Source organism: Artemia franciscana, chromosome 21 (assembly GCF_032884065.1).
Source record: "Artemia franciscana chromosome 21, ASM3288406v1, whole genome shotgun sequence".
Taxonomy (NCBI): Eukaryota; Metazoa; Arthropoda; class Branchiopoda; order Anostraca; family Artemiidae; genus Artemia; species Artemia franciscana.
Genome location: NC_088883.1, coordinates 28,173,026 through 28,197,234, shown reverse-complemented (window position 1 = coordinate 28,197,234; position 24,209 = coordinate 28,173,026). Strand labels below are relative to the sequence as shown.

At 33.8% G+C, this 24,209-nt stretch overlaps 1 protein-coding gene across 3 annotated transcripts; it reads right to left on the bottom strand.

Moving 5' to 3' along the window:
* Nucleotides 1–24,209, bottom strand: LOC136040772 (beta-1,3-galactosyltransferase brn-like). 3 transcript variants are annotated; one of them, XM_065725092.1, is made up of 3 exons: nt 24,186–24,209; nt 9,975–10,199; nt 1–4,131 (listed from the first exon to the last, which is right to left on the bottom strand). In XM_065725092.1, exons 2-3 carry the CDS (start codon nt 10,072–10,074, stop codon nt 3,125–3,127), a joined length of 1,107 nt encoding a protein of 368 aa, XP_065581164.1. In that variant the 5' UTR covers nt 10,075–10,199; nt 24,186–24,209; the 3' UTR covers nt 1–3,124. The 3 variants fall into 3 exon arrangements, with proteins under 3 accessions (XP_065581164.1, XP_065581163.1, XP_065581165.1); XM_065725091.1 differs by having other exon boundaries at nt 23,902–24,194; XM_065725093.1 differs by lacking the exons at nt 9,975–10,199; nt 24,186–24,209 and adding an exon at nt 5,878–5,953.

The window sequence follows — 24,209 nt, the reverse complement described above, 5'->3', positions numbered from 1 at the left end:
AAGGATGGGGTTGGAGGGAGAAAGCTTCAAGCTGTAGCGATTGGGAATTTAGTTCAGATTTGTTACAAGAAATAATCACGAACAGATCAGGAGATCATAAACTGTCCCAGGATTACCCTTTTTACCTGGAATTCCAGGGTATACCCTGTAACCATAAGCTGCCCTTGAATTTCAGGGTAAATAACAAAATTTATGTATATCCAAGAATAAGGTATATTTGGCAGTATTTTTCCAATAAAAAAAAAAAAATATTCATCCTGCTATTGAGACCTGTTCTTTTTTCGACGAACAGGGCCGCCAATCAAGCCTTGGGGGTGGTCTAAATAGTGTAGCCAGTCCTGATAGGCAATAATATTTATTTATTTTTCTGTATTTCTAAATAGATTGGCTACTTCAGAACTTAGGTTCAATAGCAGTCATATAAACACATCACATATAAAACTGACAACAGGGACGTACTAGAATGTATTTTATTTGTTACATTTTTTTATATATTAACATGACATTAGCTAACGACGACTAGTAAACATAACAAAACAAAAAATTTTGAGCCGAATTATTTTATCAAAAGAACTATATTTGAAAACAAAAAAATTATCAATTTTATTGTTAAATAGCTACTAGTATAATAACAGAAATAATATCAAACAAGTATTTAAAATAGAAAACGTACTATCAATATTTTACTAAAACAGAAACCAAATGGCGCAACTAACACATAAACAGAAAGAGTGGGATGTAACCGAAATCCTTAAGGGATTCTACTTAGGATTATAAATTCATGTGAAATTAAATGCTTTATCTCTTAAATGCTTATCTATATTAAAAGACATAATTCAGACGTGCAACATACGTATGGACGTGCAACATGCTTTTGTTATTATTCGTGCTTTGGTCTATTTACCATTAGATTTTTTTTCAAATGTAAGTTTTCTTTCGTTTTTTTGTATAGCATTTTGTTATTTTTATTTAAACGTTTTGTTTAGGCTAGTTTTTGTTGTTGTTTTTTCGTTGATAAACGCTTCCGGGGGTAAAGCTGGCGTATTCAGACTTTTAATGTTATTTTTGTATCAAAAAGTTTTCCTTGTTCTTCACAATCGTATTGAGAAAATTTGAAAGCGGTCCACTTTATGTATATTGTAGTTACGGCTCAGGCTTTCTTTCTGTATATTAATTATTGGCCCCATTTTGTTCCAATGGCTAGGATTATTGTGCTTGTTGATTATACTACTTCTGCCAACCATATTTCTATGAAATCAAGAATTTTGTTTCAGGTCAGTTTATAATTCCAAATAGAACTCCTCAGGGATCCGTGTTACGGCCCACTCTTTCTTTCTGTATATTAGCGATTTGAGCCATTTCATTCCTATGACTAGGATCATTGTATAGTTGGATGACACTATTTCCGTTAACCAAGTTTCAATGAAATCAAGAATTCAGTTTCAAATAAACGTATAATCCCAATTAGAATTCTGCAAGGATCTGTTTTGCGGTCCCCTATTTCTGTATATTATAGTTACGACCAAGCCTTTCTTTCTGTATATTGTTGATTTCGCTATTTTGTTCCAATGGCCAAGTGTGGAGGGTGACGGATTTTGGCCCCCCATCCCCCTGAAATATTTGTTTGACTCTTAAAAACGTAACAAAAATGCATATAATCCAATTTTGATGCAATTTTTTATGTTTTTTTGTAAACCCCCTCCCTCCAAAAAACCTGAATTCGACCTTACTTATGAATAGGATTATTGTTTCTCTTGATGATAGTATTTCTGCAAACCAAATTTCAAATTACATTTGAAAAAAAATCTAATGGTAAATAGACCAAAGCACGAATAATAACAAAAGCATGTTGCACGTCCATACGTATGTTGCACGTCTGAATTATGTCTTTTAATATGGAAGTCCATACAGGGGAAACAGTCTTCTTTTTTTTTAAATCCCACATAAGCTCTAGATTAAAATCAAGCACAAGTTAAGGAACTATTATGTTTGAAAAAATGAATGAATGAATCTTTGAACAAAAAAAAAATGTAAAATGAATGAATGAATAAAAAAAAAATGAATGAATATTTTGCTTTGCTAATCTGGCACAAGCTCGTTGACTTTTCTCGTTATCTTTTGAATGCTTATGAACCCCTTAAATCTTTGAAATAATTTCTCCATCGGAATCAAAGTGAAATTTAGTCAAAATTTTATCCCTTCTTCAATACCCCGATTAGCTTTTCTATTTACTCTACTTTTTTTCTCAAATTAACCAAATTAGGGCATGGGAATTTTTTTTTTTACTTTATATATAGATATTTTGTTCTATTTCATATGAAAAGATTCATCCATTTTTATTCAAACATGATAGTTCCTTAAGTTCGATTTTAGCTTAGGACATACGTGAAATTAAAAAAAAATTAAATAAACCTCTGGATAGAATTTAATATTTGATGATATTTTGACGTGCAATTTTGCAATTGCATAAAGGTTCAATTGGCCAGATGTTTGCAAGCGTAATGCTTTGTTGATTTATTATTTATGATTTGGTTTCTTTACCACTGGATTTTGTTTCAATGTAAGCTTTCTTTCGTTTTTGTATAGCGTTTTTTTTTTTCTTTCTATGTTTTGTTTAGGCTTTTTTTTTTTTTAAATAATATCTTCTCAATATGAAGCCGAAGTACTAGGATTCTTATTGTTATTTTTTCATTTCTTAAGCGGTGTGCGCATGCTTTGCGCTGAGAAACTCTAGCTATTGGCTCTGCTCTTTATCGGATCACTCCCCACCATTTTCATTTAGGAGCCTTAAATGGGTATGAATGATATCCATTGATTTTTAAGGTACCCGCCTTATGTCAAAATCAGAAACTTATTTCAAATGTGAAACAGTTTTGATTCAGTAACTACTAAGTCAAGTATGTCATATTCGAATTTTAACTATCAGTAATATGCACCTAATGAAGAAAAGATTAAAAGTGATAAAATTGAGGAGCATATTAAGAGACCTAAATTACTCTGCTAAAATTTCCATGAGTCTAGCTTGAATATTTTAGCTACAAATTCATTTGGAGGATAAATAATTGCATAGAAAAACTCAAAATTCTAATAAAAGAAATGAAGTACAAACCAAGCATGCCTAAAATCATGAATCCACTAACACTTTCCAAAAACTTCTCATTTCGTATGGATTACCAAACCCATGAGAAGCGACAACATTTTTATACTCATCAGAAAAATAATACGACTTTCTCCGAAAATGCATCCCATCACAATGCACAGGTGCAATAAAAGTGTGCAAAGCAAGGAAGGACAAATAAATATCATCAAAGCGATGAAGCTGGACATAATTTGAAGCATAGTAAAATGTTTTTAAAGTTCTTAAATTGAGCAAATAAAATCCTGCAGTCGCGTATGGGGGCCAACGATCATAAGGATATTCGTCAACTGATATATACCATTTAGAAAATTTCTGCCGAATAGGCCATGAATTGAACACATATCCTAGATAGAGATTTTTAGCATCTTTGTGGGCAGACATGACTTCTTTGAGATTCTTTAGAAGGACTAGGACATCGTCATCAACAAAAAAATAAAATGGGGCGTCGTCACATTGCTCAGTTGCCCACCTTACGCCAACCAGTGTTTTCAAGGTACAGTTGAAGTACGTATCTTCAAAATCACCAAAAATAATATCACCATGTTCAATGTTCTCTCGCCGAGCATCACTTTGAGACTGATTATTATCAGATTTATTTCCTAACACAAAAACTGTACGAACGATGAGATCAAGAGATGAATCACGACCCCATGTGTCACGGATAGCATTCCTTCTTGCTAAATTTTCAACTGCAGACTTCACAATAATAACCAATTCTGGTTTTTGATTTAATACACAAGGCGTTTTAGTGTAATTCAAATGGAGAGAACAACACGGCAGCAGATCTGTTTTTTCATTTCTGATAAGAGATTCAACTGTTTTATAAACACTCAAATCCATTTTTTCCAAATATTTGGAAAAAGGTACTTCTCTTAATTTAGTAATTAAACCAAGTTGATCAACAGAGACACACATTAAAATTATGAATACGAGTATGATGCCAATTTTTTTGGCTTTGTAAACCATGATTTTGTCATTTGATCTGTAATGACCTGAAAAAAATACACACATTTTAACTTAAACTAATTATAATTCAATAATATAATCAATTAAACTAATATAAATTAAAATAAATAAAAAAATTAATTTTATAAATAAATAGATAAATAAATAAAAAAATTGAAAATAAATAAATAAATATAAATAAATATAAGAAATTAAAATAATATAATTAAACTAAAATAATTTATTTAAACTAATACACATAATTCCTGCAAAAAATTAAGTGCACAATAATTCCTCTGTTTAAATACACACATAGTTCTTTATTTAAATACAAACATAATTCCTATTAAAAATTTTAACACACACATAGTTCGTTCATTCAAATACACGTGTAGTTTCTGCCAAAAATTTCAGTGATATATTAAACTGCAGGCATTGATATTGTAGGCTATCTATATCTGGAATGTCATTTTGACATTATTCTGGAATGTCATTTTGACATTATGACATTCTGGAATGTCATATATATCTATTTTCTTAGACCACACTGCTTTTCCATTTACGAAAAAACAATAATTGAAGAAAAACGGGTTTAATTTCTTATAAAGCAGTGACAACAAAATAAAATAAAAACTACACTTTAGCTAACCAAAAAATAAAAATATTCCGAATATTTCGGCCCTAATATTTTGTTTTAAAATGTGAGTTTTTGTTTCTTATATATTTGATTGTTTATATTTTTTATGTTGGTTTAGTTGTCGTGGCATTTTTATAATGTCTTAAAAATAGTCTTAAATTGTTGTAATTTTCTCCTTTTTTGTTGTTTTCTTTTTTTTCCGTTGAGAAAGGCTCCCGGACGTGGGGCCGAAATATCCAGAGTATTTTTATTTTTTGGTTAGCTAAAGTGTAGTTTTTATTTTATTTTGTTGTCACTGCTTTATAAGAAATTAAACCCGTTTTTCTTCAATTATTTTTTTTTCGTCATATATATCTGGAATGTCATTATATTTTATTTCCTTCTAGTGAAGAAACAATCATCGAAGAGGTTACATGTCTTCTTGCTATTCTTTGGCAGTTTATATTTTACTTGGTGAATATAAATTTTCAAAAATAAGCCAAACTTTTCAAAAAATAAAATAAGACGTCACGCGGAGGCTGAAATCGTGTTTGTTGAAAACAGAAAAAAAGCTATGGTCCAAAGCCCATTCCCCTGTGTGAGTAGCAGCAAAAAAACTTTCATATTATTTTTCTCTGAAGAGAAGAGGGCGTGAATAGTGATGCTTTTACAGGTAGTTTATTTAAGGGTCAAATACTACTACTATTACTGCTAACAACTCACCGCACAACCAAGCAGCCTGCGGCCAACACAGCTACGCACACCCCTCCTCCATCTCATCAAAGCCCCCCTCTTTTATTAAAACAGATTTTCTACAGTCTCGAATTGATCTAACCTAGTTTTTGCTGAGATTGTTTGGAATATTTACCAAAATATTATTTGAAGTAATTTCAAAAAGTGGGTGGCAATGGAAGGAATAATAATAATCTGATTAAAAATATCATCCGCATATTATAAAGTAAAAATCTAATTGTTTTTGTTTTTGCTTCTTATATATCCCTAGAGCTACACCTGGAACAATCAGGGGGATGGGGTGCATTGTAAAAAAAAGTAACCATGATATTTGTAAATGGCATAAAATAAGGAATTTAATGGAACTACTTTTGTTTCGTTAGCATTTTTCCTTCATAAGACACCAAGCATTAAATATTGTCAAATAAAGTGTATAAGAAATTACCTATTATGGTATATAAAACTAGAATTAATAGCCTTAGGATGTGTCTACTGTAATACACCATTTTGATACAATAATAAACGCTTTGAGTGCGTTATTCCTTGTCAGTTAATATTATCTTAGGCTTATGGTAAGATAAAAAGTTGCGTAAATAAAAATTTCATTTCTATTTGGACTTGATCTTGTGAACGCATGCTCTGCTTATCAGTTTTATTGCTTAGAATCCCATTAAGGTATGAGCAATAGTCTTGTTTTCTTTTTTTTTTATTTTAGAGGTGGCCATCTACTTTCGAACGATTTTCTTTTTCGAACTCTTAAATTTTTTAAAAAATTAAAGAAAATGACTCGAGAGCATATACAGATTAAAAACAAAAAAGAATGGGTTACAGAAACCTTTTCAAAGAACACAAAAACTATGGATGTTTCAACTGACTCTTGACAAGTATTTAAAAAGAAAACTAAAAGTCATCCATCTTGTTAACTTGATTATGCATACGTTTAACAAACAAAAATTAAAACTTAGCTTTCGCAACCTATGTTTTTAATTATCTCTATTTTCAAATACTTTCAACATTCGAGCACTTTCCCTTAGACCTTAGTTACTCCAGTGCCTCCGAAGGCACGTAGGGTGTCGGTGAGTAGCCTCCAATCTTCCTTCATGTGACACGCTGCGTATACGTCGTCCCACTGTGGAATGAGACTCGTCTTGAGGGCCCTTCTGTAACGTTCATACGGGGCGTGTTCTTTGGTCTTCTTCAGCGACGGGTGCCTTCCGGTTACCAGTGGAAGAGCATTTTTGAAGCCTGTGATCTAGCATGCGGAGGATGTTTCCAAGGTATCGCCATCTATGTTATCGTACAACGGTTGCAATATCTGGCTGGCATGTGCGGGTTTGGATCTCGTTGTCGCAGACACGGTCTTTCCAACTGATTCTAAGGATTTGGTGAAGACAGTTACTCACAAAAGCGGTAAGGCGTTTCTTCTTTTTCGCAGTTAGTTTAAGGCATTCTATAGCATAACTCAGAGCAGACAGTACATTGCTCTGGAACAACCTGAGTTTCAACTTCAGCGAGTATATGGTGAGCTTCCAGACTGGTAGAAGTCTCTGAAATGATGCCTTGATCAAGGCTATCCTGGTGCGCAATTCTTTTTCAGGTGCCACTGGAAGTGACTGTCCTCCCTATGCACTTGAAGTCTGTCCCCTGTCCGATGTCCTCTCCTTCTATTTGGACTCTCATGGGTGAATTATTGATTGACATAGCTTTTGTCTTTGGGGTGTTGATATGTAGTTCGAATTGTTCAGCTTTCTCTTCGGGTTTGTTCAGGGATTCCTGAAGCTTCTTCTTATCGGACTCTATGAGCACAACATCGTCGGTGAGGTCGAAGTCCTGAAGAAGTTGTCCTACAATCCGGATTCCATGCCCATTTATATGTCTAAAAATGTAGTCTACAAATAGGACGAAGAGGAGAGGTGACACCTTTTCGAAGTCCACGAAGATTATATAGAAGCGCTTTCTCCTTTCGTTAGAATCCTCCAGGATGGTGCTAACCTAGATCTAACCTAGTTTTGGCTGAGATTGTTTGCAATATTTACCAAGATATTATTTGAAATAATTTCAAAAAGTGGGTAGCAATAGAAGGAACAATGGTAATCTGATTAAAAAAAAAAATCCGCATATTATAAAGTAAAAATCTATTTGTTTTTGCTTCTTATATATCCCTAGAGCTACACCTGGAACAAACAGGGGGATGGGGTGCATTGTCAAAAAAGTAACCATGATATTTGTAAATGGCTTAAAATAAGCTAATGGCACTACTATTATTTGTTTAGCATTTTTCCAACAGAAGCGGGCAAACATTAAATATTGTCAAATAATGTGTATAAAAAATTACCTATTATGGTAAATAAAACTAGAATTAATAGCCTCAGGATGTGCCTACTGTAATACACCATTTTGATGCAAGTATTTTCTTAGTATACCCACTTGGACTGGTAATAGTTGCATTTCGCGACGGTACGGACTTTTTGAGATTTGTCTAAAAATGGACGAAATGTCACGTAGATTTGCTGACCGCTGCAACAGAATCATTGATTTTCCACTGACTTGCCTATTAATCAATTCTATCAAGAATTGATATTGATTATATTGACTATACTGATTTTCTACCAATTGCCTAGCATTGCCAGGTGTGAAAACTTATGATGTTTAATCCATATACTAGAGCATGAAGTAGACAATGGATAAAGGGTTGATTCAGTTATATTTACGTAATATGCAGAAGGGAGCGGGGTGAGTTTGAAGAGCCGTATTGGTACGGCCAGCTCTTGGGCCTCAAACTGCTGGGGACAGGCAGATCAAGTACCCGCACTTCCCACAACACTTCATTAGAATTACGTAATGTCATAAGGAGAACCCTTTGGTAGCTGATTGGAGGATATTTGATTTTAATAAAAAAGTGTTTTAAAGTGTCTGAAGTTGTCAAGAATTGTGCGTGTTCTTTTTTCTTCTTTTTTTGAGCCCTTTTTATTTTATTTTCATTTTTATACTCCTCTTTAGTGCATTTGTGTTGTATGCAGAGGGTAACAATAAATTATTATTATTAATAGACGTAGGGTAGCAGAGTACACATAGCGTCTTTTGCTTTGTTTTTTCAACAACCCCCTCAAAATACACTGAATGTTTTAACTTCATACTCTAAGCAGTTACTGGGATATTGGTGATACGCGTTTATAACAACCTGCATTCACAAAATGCGTTTTGATTTAGTTAAACCTACCCCTAAACATTCCCTACAAGTTTCATATTAAAACCCTCAGCCTCAGTAGTAATTGTAACAGTAGTAGTAATAATATAGCACACACAGTGCCTTTATGCTAGGTTAACAGACCACTCAACACATCCTGAAAGTTTCAATTTACTGTAATCCATTTTTTACTTAGTATTTAATTATAATAATAAACTCTAAGTACTTTGAACCGTTACTGATAAATTGTTTTTATGCCCTTTTGACAAACTGAATGCACTTGTGTATTTTGATTTAATCCAAACTCTCCCTAAACACTCCCTGAAGGTTCTGCCTTAATACCATTAGCCTCAGTAGTAGCAGTTAGTTAATTCAACATGGTCAAAAATACTGCCCTTTTCCAATAAAAAAAAAATGTGTAAACAATGGGCAAATGGCATAACTTAGAGCTCTTGCTCCAAGGACTTGGATAACTTACACTCCATAGTCCAAGGACTATGAAGGGTTGTTATCTTCAGAGGCATAGTTATTTAATCTTAGAGTTATGCTGAACAAAATGGCTGTCTCAAAATCTTGGTCAAATGTCTGTGAGCAAAATAGGGTAATAGGAGGGAGTGCTGGTTACCCTCCAATTACTTTTAACTCTTAAAATGGACATAAGAGCTTTCACCTTCCAATCCAATGAGCCCCATCCATTGTTTCTACAATAACTTTTTCCTTACAAAGTGCCTTGGTGGAAAAAAATGACACACATAGCCCACTTTTTTCTTTACTTAGGCAGTACTATTGCGTAGCCTAAGATTATCTGTCCTCTAGTTTGTTTGCCATTGGTGAGTCTTCTTTTGTTTTTTTTCCTTTTTTTTTGTGCAGCGTTTGTTATTTTTCTTTATAGGTTTTGTTTAGGCTAGTCGTTGATAAGGGCTTCTAGATGTGAAACCGAAATATTTAGTCTTTTAACAGTATTTTTTTTTATTCTACATCCAGTTAAAAGTTTTATATCTGTTCGCTGTCGATTAAAAGATTTCATCCCTCTTTTGAACTGTTATACTTTATTTTACAGTTATATTAATACATTTTACCCGCTATTAATTAATTTTCGTTTTAACAGTAAACTTATGGCAAAAGCACAGTTTTAGTAGGATCATTGCATGGCCGAAATTTTTGTATCTAAACTATGCCAAAATTTTCCGTTTTTTTCCTTCCTTGTTGATTGGTTTTTTTCCTTGTTTTTATTTGCTATTACACTATTTTTTTATAATTTTATATAGTAGGTAAAAACAAATATTAGTTATTATTATTATTGAACATGGGTTAAAAAAAAGGCAAAGGAATGATATATGTAAATACAAGCTTACATTTGAGCAGACTTTTTGAATTGGATCTCTGACTACCGAAATTTGAGCTTGAAAAAAGCCAGAAAAACTTGTGTGTCCATCTAAGATGAGGATCCACCATGAATATATGCCTGGTCAATCAAACAATCAGATCTTACAAGAACAACTTGACATTTGGACTTGAGCATCAAGAAAGAAAAAAAAAGCCAAAAAGAAAGACTAGTGGCATAATTGGAAGTTTATGACCTAAAAGAGAAAAAAAAATCTTTTACTTACAAATGATAAATTACCACTCAATAGAAACATGTGCAAATATGAACTTACATCCTACTTTCGAAATGTATCAGCAACAAAACTAGACTAATTCAACTCAAAACCCATTAGAGAACTTTGATCAATGGTTTTCTAAATAACAAAATGTGTACCTGGTCATTCAAAATTGAGACCTAGAACCAGTTCTATAATGTACAGAACTTGTTGAAACCTATGATAAATTAACAAACTGGCCTAGTCTTGAGTCGTTGTCTTTATGATTTACATGACTGTGGCAAAGCCTACACGAATGGATTGATTAATACTATTAATGTTGCTTAAAATACAAGTTAATAGACCAAATCATTTTTCAGGATTTTCGACCCACTAGAATTGAGAGCTCTTTCTAATACTTTTTTGGGAAAATTTATAATGACAAAAGTTAAATTCGTAAGCTCCCTGGCAGTGTCCATGAAAGAGGAGGCCTCCCAAGGTGCTACTAAAAAGATCAAATAAGAAATAAAATGCTTACAGAAATGAACGAAAACGTACCAATAGCAAACGGCATTGATAATATCCTTATTACTACTAACAGCTACTTTATTACTTATATTATATTATTTATATTATTATATTGCTTATATTATATTACTTACATTACTTATATCATATTACTTACATTACTTATATTATATTACTTATATTATTATATTATGTAATATTATTTATATTACGTATTACAACTTGTTACTACTAACAGCTAAGTCTATCTGGCTTCACACAGCTGCGTTTAGCACAATGCGTCAATCAGGGAGGATGAGGATTTGCCTCTATCTAGACTAGATTTTTTTATTGATATATTCATTGAAACACACCTTTTTGTGCATTTTAATTAAAAAAAAAATCAAAAAATGACTAATTTACCCCTTCCCCTATAGTTTGGAGAATACATGTTGCCCCCCACCCCCTTAAAAGTAGAAGAGCGAACTAACGTCTCTGCAATGGTATCTCCAGTATTAAAATTAAGTTTAAAACAAGGTAACCAATTAAAATTAAACTCCTTCAACAGCTAGTATGAACATATTGTAGCATACTGCACGAGGACAGCAGCGATATGTCTGCTATATGAGACGACTATGATGACAAAGGGTAGTGGCATTTGACTCCCCATTGTTTCAAAATAACATTGTCACCACTGTGCAAAAACAGGCTATCTAAAGGAGCTGCTGGAATCAGAAGTTTTGCTCGTTACTGCTTTTGCTGTCAGACAACTATAATGACAAAGGGTAGTGGCATTTGACTCCCCATTGTTTCAAAATAACATTGTCACCACTGTGCAAAAACAGGCTATCTAAAGGAGCTGCTGGAATCAGAAGTTTTGCTTGTTACTCCTTTTGTTGTCAGACAACTATAATGACAAAGGGTAGTGGCAGTTGACTCCCCATTGTTTCAAAATAACATTGTCACCACTGTGCAAAAACAGGCTATCTAAAGGAGCTGCTGGAATCAGGAGTTTTGCTCGTAACTGCTTTTGCTGTCAGACAACTATAATGACAAAGGGTAGTGGCAGTTGACTCCCCATTGTTTCCAAATAACATGGTCACCACTGTGCAAAGAACAGGCTATCTAAAGGAGCTGCTGGAATCAGAAGTTTTGCTTGTTACTCCTTTTGCTGTCAGACAACTATAATGACAAAGGGCAGTGGCAGTTGACTCCCCATTGTTTCAAAATAACATTGTCACCACTGTGCAAAAACAGGCTATCTAAAGGAGCTGCTGGAATCAGGAGTTTTGCTCGTAACTGCTTTTGCTGTCAGACAACTATAATGACAAAGGGTAGTGGCAGTTGACTCCCCATTGTTTCCAAATAACATGGTCACCACTGTGCAAAGAACAGGCTATCTAAAGGAGCTGCTGGAATCAGGAGTTTTGGTCTGGACTTGGGAGCCCATTGTGCTTTTATTTTCCTTCTTTTAGGTTTTGGCTAAAAAAATATATGAAAGGTTTAAGTTATATGAAAGATAAATAATGGTTTTTTACAGTACAGTACCTAGAATTAAAACTATGTATTAAAAACTACTGTGCTTTGCAGGGGTGTCCCACGCTTCTCTTCATTGGGGGAGGCAAACTTCGTAGATTTTACCAAATCGCTACCTCATTTTCACCGAATTAAAAACAAAAGAAGATTGACCTTTACATACAGTTTAATATGTAGAAATTGCATAATATATATAAGATCATAATTAGTGAGAAATTCTCAGAGTTTTCATTCCTTTCCACTTTTGAACTATCTGAGGCAAGTTACATTGGTCCCAAAAAGTCAAAATCAAACGAAAAAATCTAAAAAACTAGTCAAAAAAATACGTAACCAGGATTTTTGTTGGGTTGAGGTTTCAAAGGGGAGCACAAAAGAAACTTAAAAAACGATTTTCAGCGGGGAGGGGGTATTTTCTGCAGGGGGGGTATTTCCCTCGGTTGGGTATTTTCCACGGTGGGGTATTCTCCGGGAGGGTAAACGCTAGCCGCCAATGGATCATTGGCGGTAGCTTTAAATTTCTATAATGCACTGATAATCTAATAAATTGTAACATACTTGGACAAGAGCCTTCTCTGAATTGATTGCAAAATTCATAGCGATAAATATTTTTTACCTGATATTGATGAATGTAATAATGCGAAGTAAATTGATATTAGCAAATATGAGAAGTGATGAGCAGATCAAAAGAAAGAGGAACGGTAAAAAATAGATGAAGATGGCGGAATCACTACAATATTAATGCTCTTTTAAATACAAATTAATACCATGGATTTAAGATGCCGCCCCTCCACTCCACGCCCGAAAATGACGGGCTTGTTCAACCCCTTTAAAGAAATCCAGAACGAAATTCTGGTCAATACATATTGCAATTAAAAGAAATTCCATGGCTGAAAACATTGATTGTAAGCCGGCATCTCCACACACTATGGCTTATTCAGGTAGTGGCAGGGCCTTAGGAATTGGTCTGGCAGTTATCGCCACAGAAATACTTTCACAGGCAAAAGCTGTAGTGACAGTAATCTTTGACCAGAAAGAGATTGTAATTGGATATTTCTAACGCCACTGACAGCACTGTGTCCGACGATTTTATTAAAATGGAAGAAAATGTCAGAGAAAGGCTGACATATGAAGCACATAAGATTAGAGCCGAAGAGCCGACGTTTTTCGATAACTAATAATTCATCAATTTTTTTAAAGAATTGTTGTAATTGATAATCCAGTTTGAACGGAATAGGCCAAGGTTAGCTTGGTATAAATATGGCAGGTTAACTAGGGTAGTTGACTTTAAGCTGATAAGCCAGCCGGTGACAAAATGCTTTCTCTATCCTCCGAAACACTTCGAAGTACCTAATCGACGAAATGGGTTGGGATAAATAAGAACACTATTGCCAAACGCTCGATGGCGCTGATAATATAACTCTTGGATGCTAGTGCCAGTTTCCACTCTTACATGTTTTTTTACGCTTTTGCATCTTTAACCCTGTAAACGGGTCTTTAAACAACAGCACAATCACATATTTCGGTGCTTCTTCAAGACTATTGTGAACACGACGAACCTGATATTTTTTTTTAAATAGTCTTTATTTATTTTAGCATCACATTCACAGCATTTGACGGTTATACTGTTGGATCTGGTTACAGAAACATTACACTTCTTATCAGCACTTGCTATTTCAAAGCAAATATAAGAAAATTACCATTCAAGCAATTTCACAAAACCACGAGAACATTACTCAGAAGAAATATAACTCTGCAATCAATTCTACTTCACCTTTCTTTTCAAATCCAGTTCAATCCGGCCGATTGACTGACGAAAACACAGTCTAATAATTTTTTCCTTTTTTCAGGGCTTGGAATAATTCCTGTTCATTAGAAAAGGGACTTGACGACCTGTCAAGGGGCTTTTAGGGATGAAAAAGGGACAAAAGCGGGAAGGGATTTTGATTGCCATTCATGGTCAAAACATTCCTTTGCTCATGAATCAGAAGCAGTGGTCAAGTCACCCTAAGAATCATCATATTTATGAGCCTTGAAAGGAATCCATTTTCTGTGGAGACAGGTCAGTTGTCTTTGCTTTTCCATTTTCTTTTTGTTCAAACTTTCAGTTATGTTTATCTAAAACAAAAAAAGAAAAGTAACTTCAAGACAAGACTAGAAGCAAGGAAAAACCCTTCATAAGACTTGAGTTTGCAAGTTAACTCAGTCACTTCTTCAACTTCTCTGAGAGATTGGTTAGCTTGCTTATCATGTCTGACTTCCTCTTTTGTATGTCCTTTTCAGCCCACTCTTTTTTATCCTTTTTTTCATCTTCCCACGTTTTTATGACACTCTCTAGCAAGTAATTGGTCAAGGCAATATCCACGGAATCCTTTGGAGCCACCACTCTCCATAAGCGATTGGTGGCCTTTTTCGAGATGGCATCAGCAATTGGTCCTTTATTGTTTTTCAGAGGCCCCCTTTTCTTGCAATGATTCCTCAAGTCTTTTTTTTTTTTTGCTCAAGATATCAATTAGGGTTAGCTCCCTTTCTTTCTCTTGGTCTTGGACGCTTTGTTCATAAGCTTGTATTTTGCTTTGCTCTCCACATAGTCTTAGCATTTTGACCAAGATGACCTAGTCAAAGTCAACAACTCTTCAGGAATAGGAAACCTATTTGGGTTTGCCTCCATATGTGTTCAATCCTTCAATCAAACAAAGCTTTGTATTCAGGATTCTTTCTGACATGGCGGTTCTGTCTGACAGAAGAAGTCTTCCCAAGAGCAAAAAATATTTCTCTACATAAGCACTGTCATGTAATAATAGCAATGCAGCCTTTACAAGCTTTGAAAAAAGAGTATAATTTTGCCCACCAAGAGCATCATAGAGAAGTTTCAATGCCAGTAATAGTTGAAGCGTGATGACGTTCGTTCTACTGAGTTGTCAGCTTGTAGCAATATCCACTCACTTCTAACGTCATCAGCACATACTCCTACCAGGATCTATTGAGCAAGCACAAATATATCTGATGGAGTTCTAGCTGTTTTCCTTTCCATGGTATCCATACCCCTAAACAAGATGGCTATTAAAAGAGATGGGGCACTTCTTGATCAAGTGTTTGGCAGCAGCCTTGAAATACATTCATACCCTTTGACTGAACCCTTGTCTTTCTGCCAAGGTAAGTTCCTGCCCATCTAACACAAGTTCAGCCTGCTCACCTACAATAGTATCCTGCAAACAGTTGTCCAAGCATCACAAGCAAACTGGTGGAAATTTCATCAATAGAAATGAGAATGTTGGGTTTCAGAAGTCTTGCTAAAACAGTGAGAAGTAAGTTTTTCAGATCAGCACGAAAAGCGTACACAAGGGGTTAGTTCTTCTGAAACACTGCTGCCAATTTGGTAAAAAACAAAATCAGATGATGAATACAAGAATTCGAGCTCTGCAAGCATATATTCCCTTTTACAGTAGCTTAAATTCTTGAGATACTTTGCTGATGACACGACATTCTTCAAATATTTTTACAATTTTACGTAATGCAAAAAATACTTCAAGAGTGCTGGCCACTGATCAGTTGCTCAGCAAACAGCAGGACCCAACATCAGCCACCTTTTTGAGACGTGCTGAATGAAACTATTATATGGGACACCTTTCTTTTCTGGGCATCTCGAAAATCCTTGTATCTTGCAGGTCAGTCAAGGAAAAAATGCCTCAAGATGATAACAAAGTTGGATGATTCTTCTCCAAATTCCTTGAGCCCTTTCATGAATCCGTTGTGCACAGCTGAACATTGATCATGGATTCCATTGATCATGGATAGATAGGATTTCAAAATTTAATTATTTAGGAGTAATTATTGATGAATTATTGTCATAAAAAGAACATATAAATACATTATCTATAAAAATTGCAAGAGGAGCTGGGATTTTATATGGTCTGAAAACTTTCCATCCACAAAAAGTTTTGTGAATGCTTTATTTTTTTATTATTATCCTATATGTTATATGTTTGTATATGTTTTATATATGTTATATATGTATATACATGTTTATGTATGTTATATCTTATATATTATATGTTATCCTATATGTTTATTATTATTATTATTAGTTTATTTTTATTGTTTATTATTATTATTGTTTATTATTCTTGTTTATCCTTCCTGTTTATTTGTTTATTACCTCTTGTTTATCCTTATATTAAGTTGTTATGTTTGGGGAAATTCTTTCCATTATAATTTAAAGACAATTTAAATCTTACAAAACAGAGCTGTACAGTCAATTTATTCTAATAAAGTTATACTAAAGAAGTTTTTCTGAAATCTCAGTTACTAACAGTAAGACAAATTTATCAGCTCTAAACTGCTGTATTTGTGCATAAATACTTGAATAGTCTAGTGCCCCCAGGACTAACACAACTTGTCCTTTTCTATTTATCATCATATTATCACGTTTATCCAGCGTTGTCATCTACACATTTTTCTCTTATCTCAGATATTTGTCACATGCAAAGAGCAGCTTTTTCTATAAAGTATGTTGGAGTGAAATTATGGAAAAGTATTCCACTGGAAATAAAGGATTCTGTTTCAGTTCCATCATTTCAATACAATTATAAAAATCTTCTTTTTACTAGTACACATGAATAAGGTTTAGGAGGTTTCTCTCTTCTTTTTTTTTCTTTTTTAATGTAGTGCACAGTGCCTTTTGCAGTATTCTTTCTGTTTCAATATTTAACATTTTATTGTTTTTTTCAATAATCAGTCATATATTAATATGAATACTCGACGTTCTCCGGGGCTACATTTAGGCCCTAGGAATCATTGATCAGTCCCTAGAGTTCTCTTTTATTTGTGTGTTTATATTGAATAAAGTCAAAGTTTTAAGTTCTAAAGTGGGTCTTTCAAATATATTATGCTTCAGTTTTCAAATATACCATGCTCCCAAACAGGGAATTTAGGGACTTCTGGGGGATTCAAGGGACTTTCTGCATAACTTCAGCCCAAAAAAGGGACTTAGGGGACTTTTAGACACTTATTCCAAGTCCTGTTGTTTCTGGGGGTGCTGAACACCTAACTTGGGTAAGATAAAGAAATGGTAACTCCAACTTGTAAGAAGCTTTGAAAGAGGAGCAGAAAAATTTACAGAACATATTGGGATGAACTATAAGTCGAACATAATGGGAAATGAAATAGTAGTTATATAGAATGGTAAAAACTCCCATCAAGTTGGAGTAAAAAAGCTTTTAAGTTGTATTTCTTGTAAACTAAATCAAGAAGTGCTTGATTTGACAAGTTGTTTGTCAGTTGAGTGAAAAATCATTGGTACTTGTCTATTAAATGGAACACACCCAGTAAGTGAAGTTAGGTTAATTCTAATGAAATATACCAAAACATGATGATAATATATTACTTTAGAGAAAAAATTATGTAAACTATGAAAGAGGATTGTGGAAAGTAGGCCACACAGAATGCATTATATTAAACATCTAACCTAACCCCTAATCACCTCTATATATTAAATATTTCATAAAGACATACATGCATTGTAGTTTTTCTCACAATAAGCAAATTATAACCAATCCCAGAAAGGCAAACTGGTTTATGTCAGATCTTACACAGCTAATTCTTAAGTGTGTTCCATTAACAGACAATCACCCAATCATCTTTTTAATTTCTGGAGAAGATTATACTTCCCTCCTCAATTAACAGAGAATCTACAGCTGAAAGGTCAAAATATTAGGTAATGTATGTTGACAAAAATAAAATGACTCTAAGAAATGAGGACGACTTCCAGTTGGATAATCTCAAGCTTAGTATGATTGAGTTGTGCATTTCTTCTTAAAAATATGGAGGAAAACAGACATCATTTAAAGGCCTTTTGTTCCATAGCCATGGTTTAAGCCAAGGTTTGTGCAAAATGCAAGATTTTACTTTTTTTTTGTAATGCTGCATTTTGAATTCTCTGCCATTTTATCTATTTATCTGCAATTCTCTGTTTACCTTCTCAATTGGATTTCTGACTACTAACACAGTTAAGTGATGAATGTCAACCGGCTGAAATTATCAAATCTCGTAAGTGGAAGTACTAAACCAATGCAATTCTGTGCCAGGATGGGCCTAATGCTTGAATTCTACAAGTTAGGCTACAGATCACATAGGAGCCAAGAAAAAAAACTCTGAAGAATTTAGTGACAGACAAGGACCAGTAGAACAACCGAATTTGGTTGTTTTTTAACTGTCTACAACAACAAAATTTGTGAAAGTTTAATGAATTACAATAGAAGTCTAATGGAATGTAACAAACATGTCAAATTACCCAAATTGCAAATGAGCAAAACTGGCACAATAAAACTAACAAATTCGCCAAATTTGTTCTATAATAGCAAAAGGAAACTTGTTTGCGTCTTCTATGCAGCATTTTCTTGATTTTCTGAATACATCAATGGAAAATGGTGAAATGACTTTATCGGTTTTTATAGATTTTAAAAAAGCGTTTGACACAGTTGATTTTAAAATTTTAATTGATAGGATAAGGTCACTTGGAGTCACAGGTAGTATTTTAAAGTGGTTTGAATCTTATTTGATAGGGAGGTCGATACGTGTATGTTTTGATGATGTTATATCTAATAAATTTTTTATAAGTTGTGGTGTTCTGCAAGGTTCTGTTTTGGGTCCCTTATTATATCTTGTATATGTAGATACTCGCGGTTTTATGTTCCAGGTGTTGTTAATACTTCTTTCGCTGATGACACGGTATTTTCAGCTGCTGCAAGAAATGCTGATGATCTTGTGGAGAAAATTAATCAAGCTTTAAGTCATCTTTTAATTTTTACAAAGATTAGCCGTTTATCAGTGAATGTTTTTAAAACTCATTTTATATTATTTAGTAGGAAAGGAAGTCCAGTTGATTTAAATGGAAAAATATTTCTTTGTAATAGGCCATTGAAACAAGTAGCTGTGGTGAGATACCTTGGTTTCCAGCTTGATCAAAATCTGAATTGGAAAGCACATGGTGATCAGGTGGCAGCTAGGGTATCTAGAGGGCTTGGACTGATTCGGCGTCTGAGAAATCAGTTACCTCGTTCTGCCCTTTTAACTCTTTATTATTCTATTGTCATGCCTTATATTTCTTATGGTTGTGTGATATGGGCTGGTGGATTTTATGCAAATTTTAAACGTGTTCAGGATTTACAAAATAAAGTTATTAGACTACTAGGAAATTGTGTCCATGGTGAAAATGATACAGTTAATTGCTATAGGAAACTTATGATCTTTAATGTTAGCCTATGTTAACTTCATGATTATCAACTTGCTATATTTATATTTCAGAGTATTTATGGTTTGTCCCCTGAAATTTTCGTCAAATGTTTATAAGAAATTCTTCATACCACAGTTATGAGACTAGAAATATGGATGATTTGGTAAATGAGTGTCGCAGCTCTCAGAGGGGAAGTTTTGGTCCCAAGTTTGCTGGACCAGTAGTGTGGAATTCTTTACCAATGAGTATAAGGTTATCTGAAAATGTTAGCCAGTTTAAGAGTAGACTGAGGAATTACCTTCTGAGTAGAAAATAAATAAATAATTTAAATGGGATGGCTTATTGATTTGTTTTTTTAAGTGTTGTTGTTTTTTTTTGTTTTTTTGTTTCTCTTCTTATTCTTTGTTTTCCTGTTGTTTTCTTTTTCCCACTTACTTTTTTGTTTCATTTTGTTTCTTTTTTTTTTGTTAATGTTGTTGGTATTGGTGCTCATTAATGTTTATCAGCCACTACTAACAAGTCTCTGACTTTCTAAAGTGGCTGATGTGGTTTTTTTGTATATTGATGATATGTATAATAAAAAGTGTCTCTCTCTCTCTCTCTTAAAAATATAGAGGAAAACAGACATCATTTAAAGGGCTTTTGTTCCATAGCCTAATGACTTTCATGAAAAATCAATTACTTAATTGGTTGAGGCTTTTTTGCAAAATGCAAGATTTTACTTTTTTGATTTTTTTTTTGTAATGTTGCATTTTGAATTTTCTGCCATTTTATCTGTTCATCTGCAATTCTCTGTTAACCTTCTCAATTGGATTTCTGACTAATAGCCAAACTGCACAGTTAAGTAATGAATTTGAACCAGCTGAAAGTATCAAATCTTGTAAGGGGAAGTACTAAACCAATACAATTCAGTATCAGGATAGTCCTAATACTTGAATTTTACAAGTTTGGCAACAGATCAGATAGGAGCAAAGAAAAAACTTTGATAAATTAGTGATAGACAAGGACCAGTAGAGCAACCAAATTTGGTTGTTTTTTACTGCCTACAACAGCAAAATTTGTGTATGTTTAATGAATTACAATAGGAATCCATGAATTGTAACAAACATGTCAAATTACCCAAGCTGCAAATGAGCAAAACTAACACAACAGAACTAACAAATTCACCAAATATTATTATCATGGAATTTCAGAATATTTTTTTTCTAAGAATTCTAAGAATCAACAGATTGATTTAAAAGAAAAATAAGAGGCTTAATGCCAGTCAGGATTTAAAATAAGAGCTCTGAGACACAAGGTCCTTCTAAATATTAGAATTCACTAAGATCTGATCACACACTTGTAAGTTAAAAATGCCTCATTTTTTCTAATTTTTCCTCTCTCTTCAGACCTCTAGATGGTCGAATTGGGGAAAACAACTTTACCAAGTCAATTTGTGCAGGTCCCTGACAAACCTACCAATTGACATTGTCCTTGCACATCCAGAAGCACCAAAGCATTGGACCCCCCCCCCCCCAACTCCCCCAAAGAGAGTGGATCTGGTCCAGTTACATCAATGAAGTATCTACAACATTTGCTTATTCTACCCATCAAGTTTCATCCAGATCTCTCAACTCTAAGCATTTTCTAAGATTTTCGGTTTCCCCTTCTGACTCCCCAAATGACCTCTGAGACATGAATTCCTTCTAAATATCAAATCTCATTAGGATCTGGTCACCCATTCTTGAGTTAAAGATACCTCAATTTTTTCAAATTAACACCCCCCCACCCTCCAACTCCCCCAAAGAGAGCAGATTCTGTCCAATTAGGTCAATCATGTATCTAGGACTTGTCCTTATTCTTCCCACCAATTTTCATCCAATCTATGCACTCTAAGCATTTTCCAAGATTTCCTGTTTCCCCCTCCAACTCCCCTGACATAACCAGATATGGTCAGTATTTAACTAAGAGCTCTGAGACACGAGGTCCTTCTAAATCAACTCCCCCAAAGAGAGTGGATTCAGTCTGGTTATGTCAGTCATGTATCTTGGACTTGTGCTTATTCTTCCTACCAAGTTTCATCCTGGTCTGTCTACTTTAAGCATTTCCAAGATTTCAGCCCCCCCCCAACTCCCCCAATGAAACTTGATCCAGTCAGGATTTAAAATAAGAGATCTGAGTTACAAGATTCTTCTAAATATGAAATTTCATTAAGATCTAATCACTCCTTCATAAGTTAAAAATACCCCATTTTTTCTAATTTTTCAGAATTAACCCTCCCCCCATCTCCCCCAAGGAGAGCAGATCTGTTCTGGTTATGTCAATCATGTATCTAGGATTTGTGCTTATTTTTCCCACCAAGTTTCATCCAGGTCCCTCTACTCTAAGCATTTTCCAAGATTTTAGGTCCCCCCCCCAATGTCACCTGATCCAGTCACGATTTGAAATGAGAGCTCTGAGACACAATATCAATCTAAATATCAAATTTGCTTAAGATCCAATCACCTATTTCTAAGTTAAAAATACTTCATTTTTTCTCATTTTTCCAAATTAACTGCCCCCCCCCCCCCTGTCTCCCAGATGGTCAAATCAGGGAAATGACTATTTTTTAATTTAGTCTGGTCCCTGATAGGCCTGCCAAATTTCATTGTCCAAGCTTATCTGGAAGGGTCTAAACTAGCAAAACCAGGATAGACATACCAACAGAATTAGCAATCTTTATATATCTCTTGGTGAATACCAAGTGCCATAAAAATCTCAAAATGCTTCAGGAACCTTTGAAAACTTTGTCATTTGAAAATTATCATTTGTTATTATCATTATGATTAGTTATTATTGAAAACTTTATCAGGTCTTTTCTTATTGTTCTCTTCTTTACATTTCTGGCCCCAGGTGATAAAAAAGAAAAGGGAAATATTCACTGCTACCTATGCAAAAAAAAACTGCATCCTTTGTTGACCTTTAAAAAGCTTTGTGTTATGAAAGTGAAATCTGCTTAATGAAGTACAAGAAAACTGTTTTTAACATCACAACTTTGCTCAATTCTAATTTACAAGTTATTATAAATTAGACATTTTATAAGAGGATTCAAAGATCTGTAAAATATTTCCTGAATTTAGAAAAAAAAACATTGATATGGCTTAAAATTCTAGTCAAATAACAGGAATTACACTTTCAGAACCAGAGAAAAACACTTTTCAAACCAGAGAAAAACAAAATGACTGAAACTTAAGGTAAATTGTTATTTTTTCAAAATTTCAAAAGGTAATGACTTGTCAAGTAGGCTAGGCAAATTTCTAAGACTTAGATATCAGAAGAGGGTTAGTCACAAAATTTTAAAGTTAGAAAAAAGTAGGCTACAAATCATAGACAGGCTCAAGCTTCAACACATTTACTCTACAATAAGTATTGTGAGTCAAAACCATTGTATTTAAATAGGCTAAGCTATAAGTGTTGAAAAAAAAGTTTTGAAGATTCAAATCAGCCAATCTCAAATAGTTCAAAATTCTAGTTAATTGACTTCTTGCTATCTCAGAAAGGGTTTAGGTTAGGAAAATGAAACTTTCAGGGATTAATCTACAGACTAAAGTATGTCCCGGGAAGGTATTTTGAAGCAACTACCTCCACTCCTTCTCCCCCTAGAGGCCCTGACCTTTGATAATCTTTAAAAATATGTGCATTATAAAAGTGAAACCTTGAAAAATAGATCTTCTGCTTAATTGATGTACAACAAAATTGTTTTCAGCTTCATAACTTTGCTCAATTCCATTTTATAAGGTTTTAAAGATATGTAAATACATTTCCTAAATTTTGAAAAAAAAACATTGATATGGCTCAAGATTCTACTCAAATAACAGGAATTGTATTTTCAGAACTAAAGGCAGAGAAAAAGCAACTAGCAACTGAAAATTAAGGTAAAATGTTGTTTTGTCAAAATTTCAATAGGTTAGGTTAAGTCTGTCATGTAGGCAAATTTCAGGGCCCTCTAGAGGGAGAAGTAGTGGAGGTGGGTACTTCAAAATATCTTCCCGGGACATAATATAGCCTGTAGACCCATCCCTGAAAGTTTTATTTTCCTAACCTAAACCCTTTCCAAGATAGCAAGAAGTCAATTGACTAGACTTTACCATATATATATATATATATATATATATATATATATATATATATATATATATATATATATATATATATATATATATATACATGTGTATATATTGCACCTAAGATTAGGAAACTCTTTCCCAAGTTTAGGGGAGATACATTTTAATCAAGATATTTGTCTAAGATTAAGTATTGTCCATGTTATGGGGTTCTTATCCTACTTGTAGTGTGAAATGAGGAATATAGGTTGATACCAATAACCTTTTATTTAGGCCTACATAGTTTTTTCTTCACAGAAGGAATCTTAGTAGCCTACATAAGTGCCTGCATTTAATACCAACTTACTTTATTTTCACTAAAATTAGCCAAGCATTTTGAGCCAGCATGCCTATATAACATAGGCATACTATTTACTCTTCTCCAAGATACGTAAATATTAGCACTGGAGAAGATCAAACACCATTAGTGAAACATCTGTTCATTGTAGGCTATTTTGAAAGAAAAACTCGACGTTTATAGCACTATTAGCCTCAAATTTACAATCAAAAATAAGTAATCATGAACTTTAAGACTGACAATAACAATCAATTAGATAATTGCTAAATATTCAACTAAACAGTAAAACCTACATTTGAACTGTTGGGGCTTTTAGT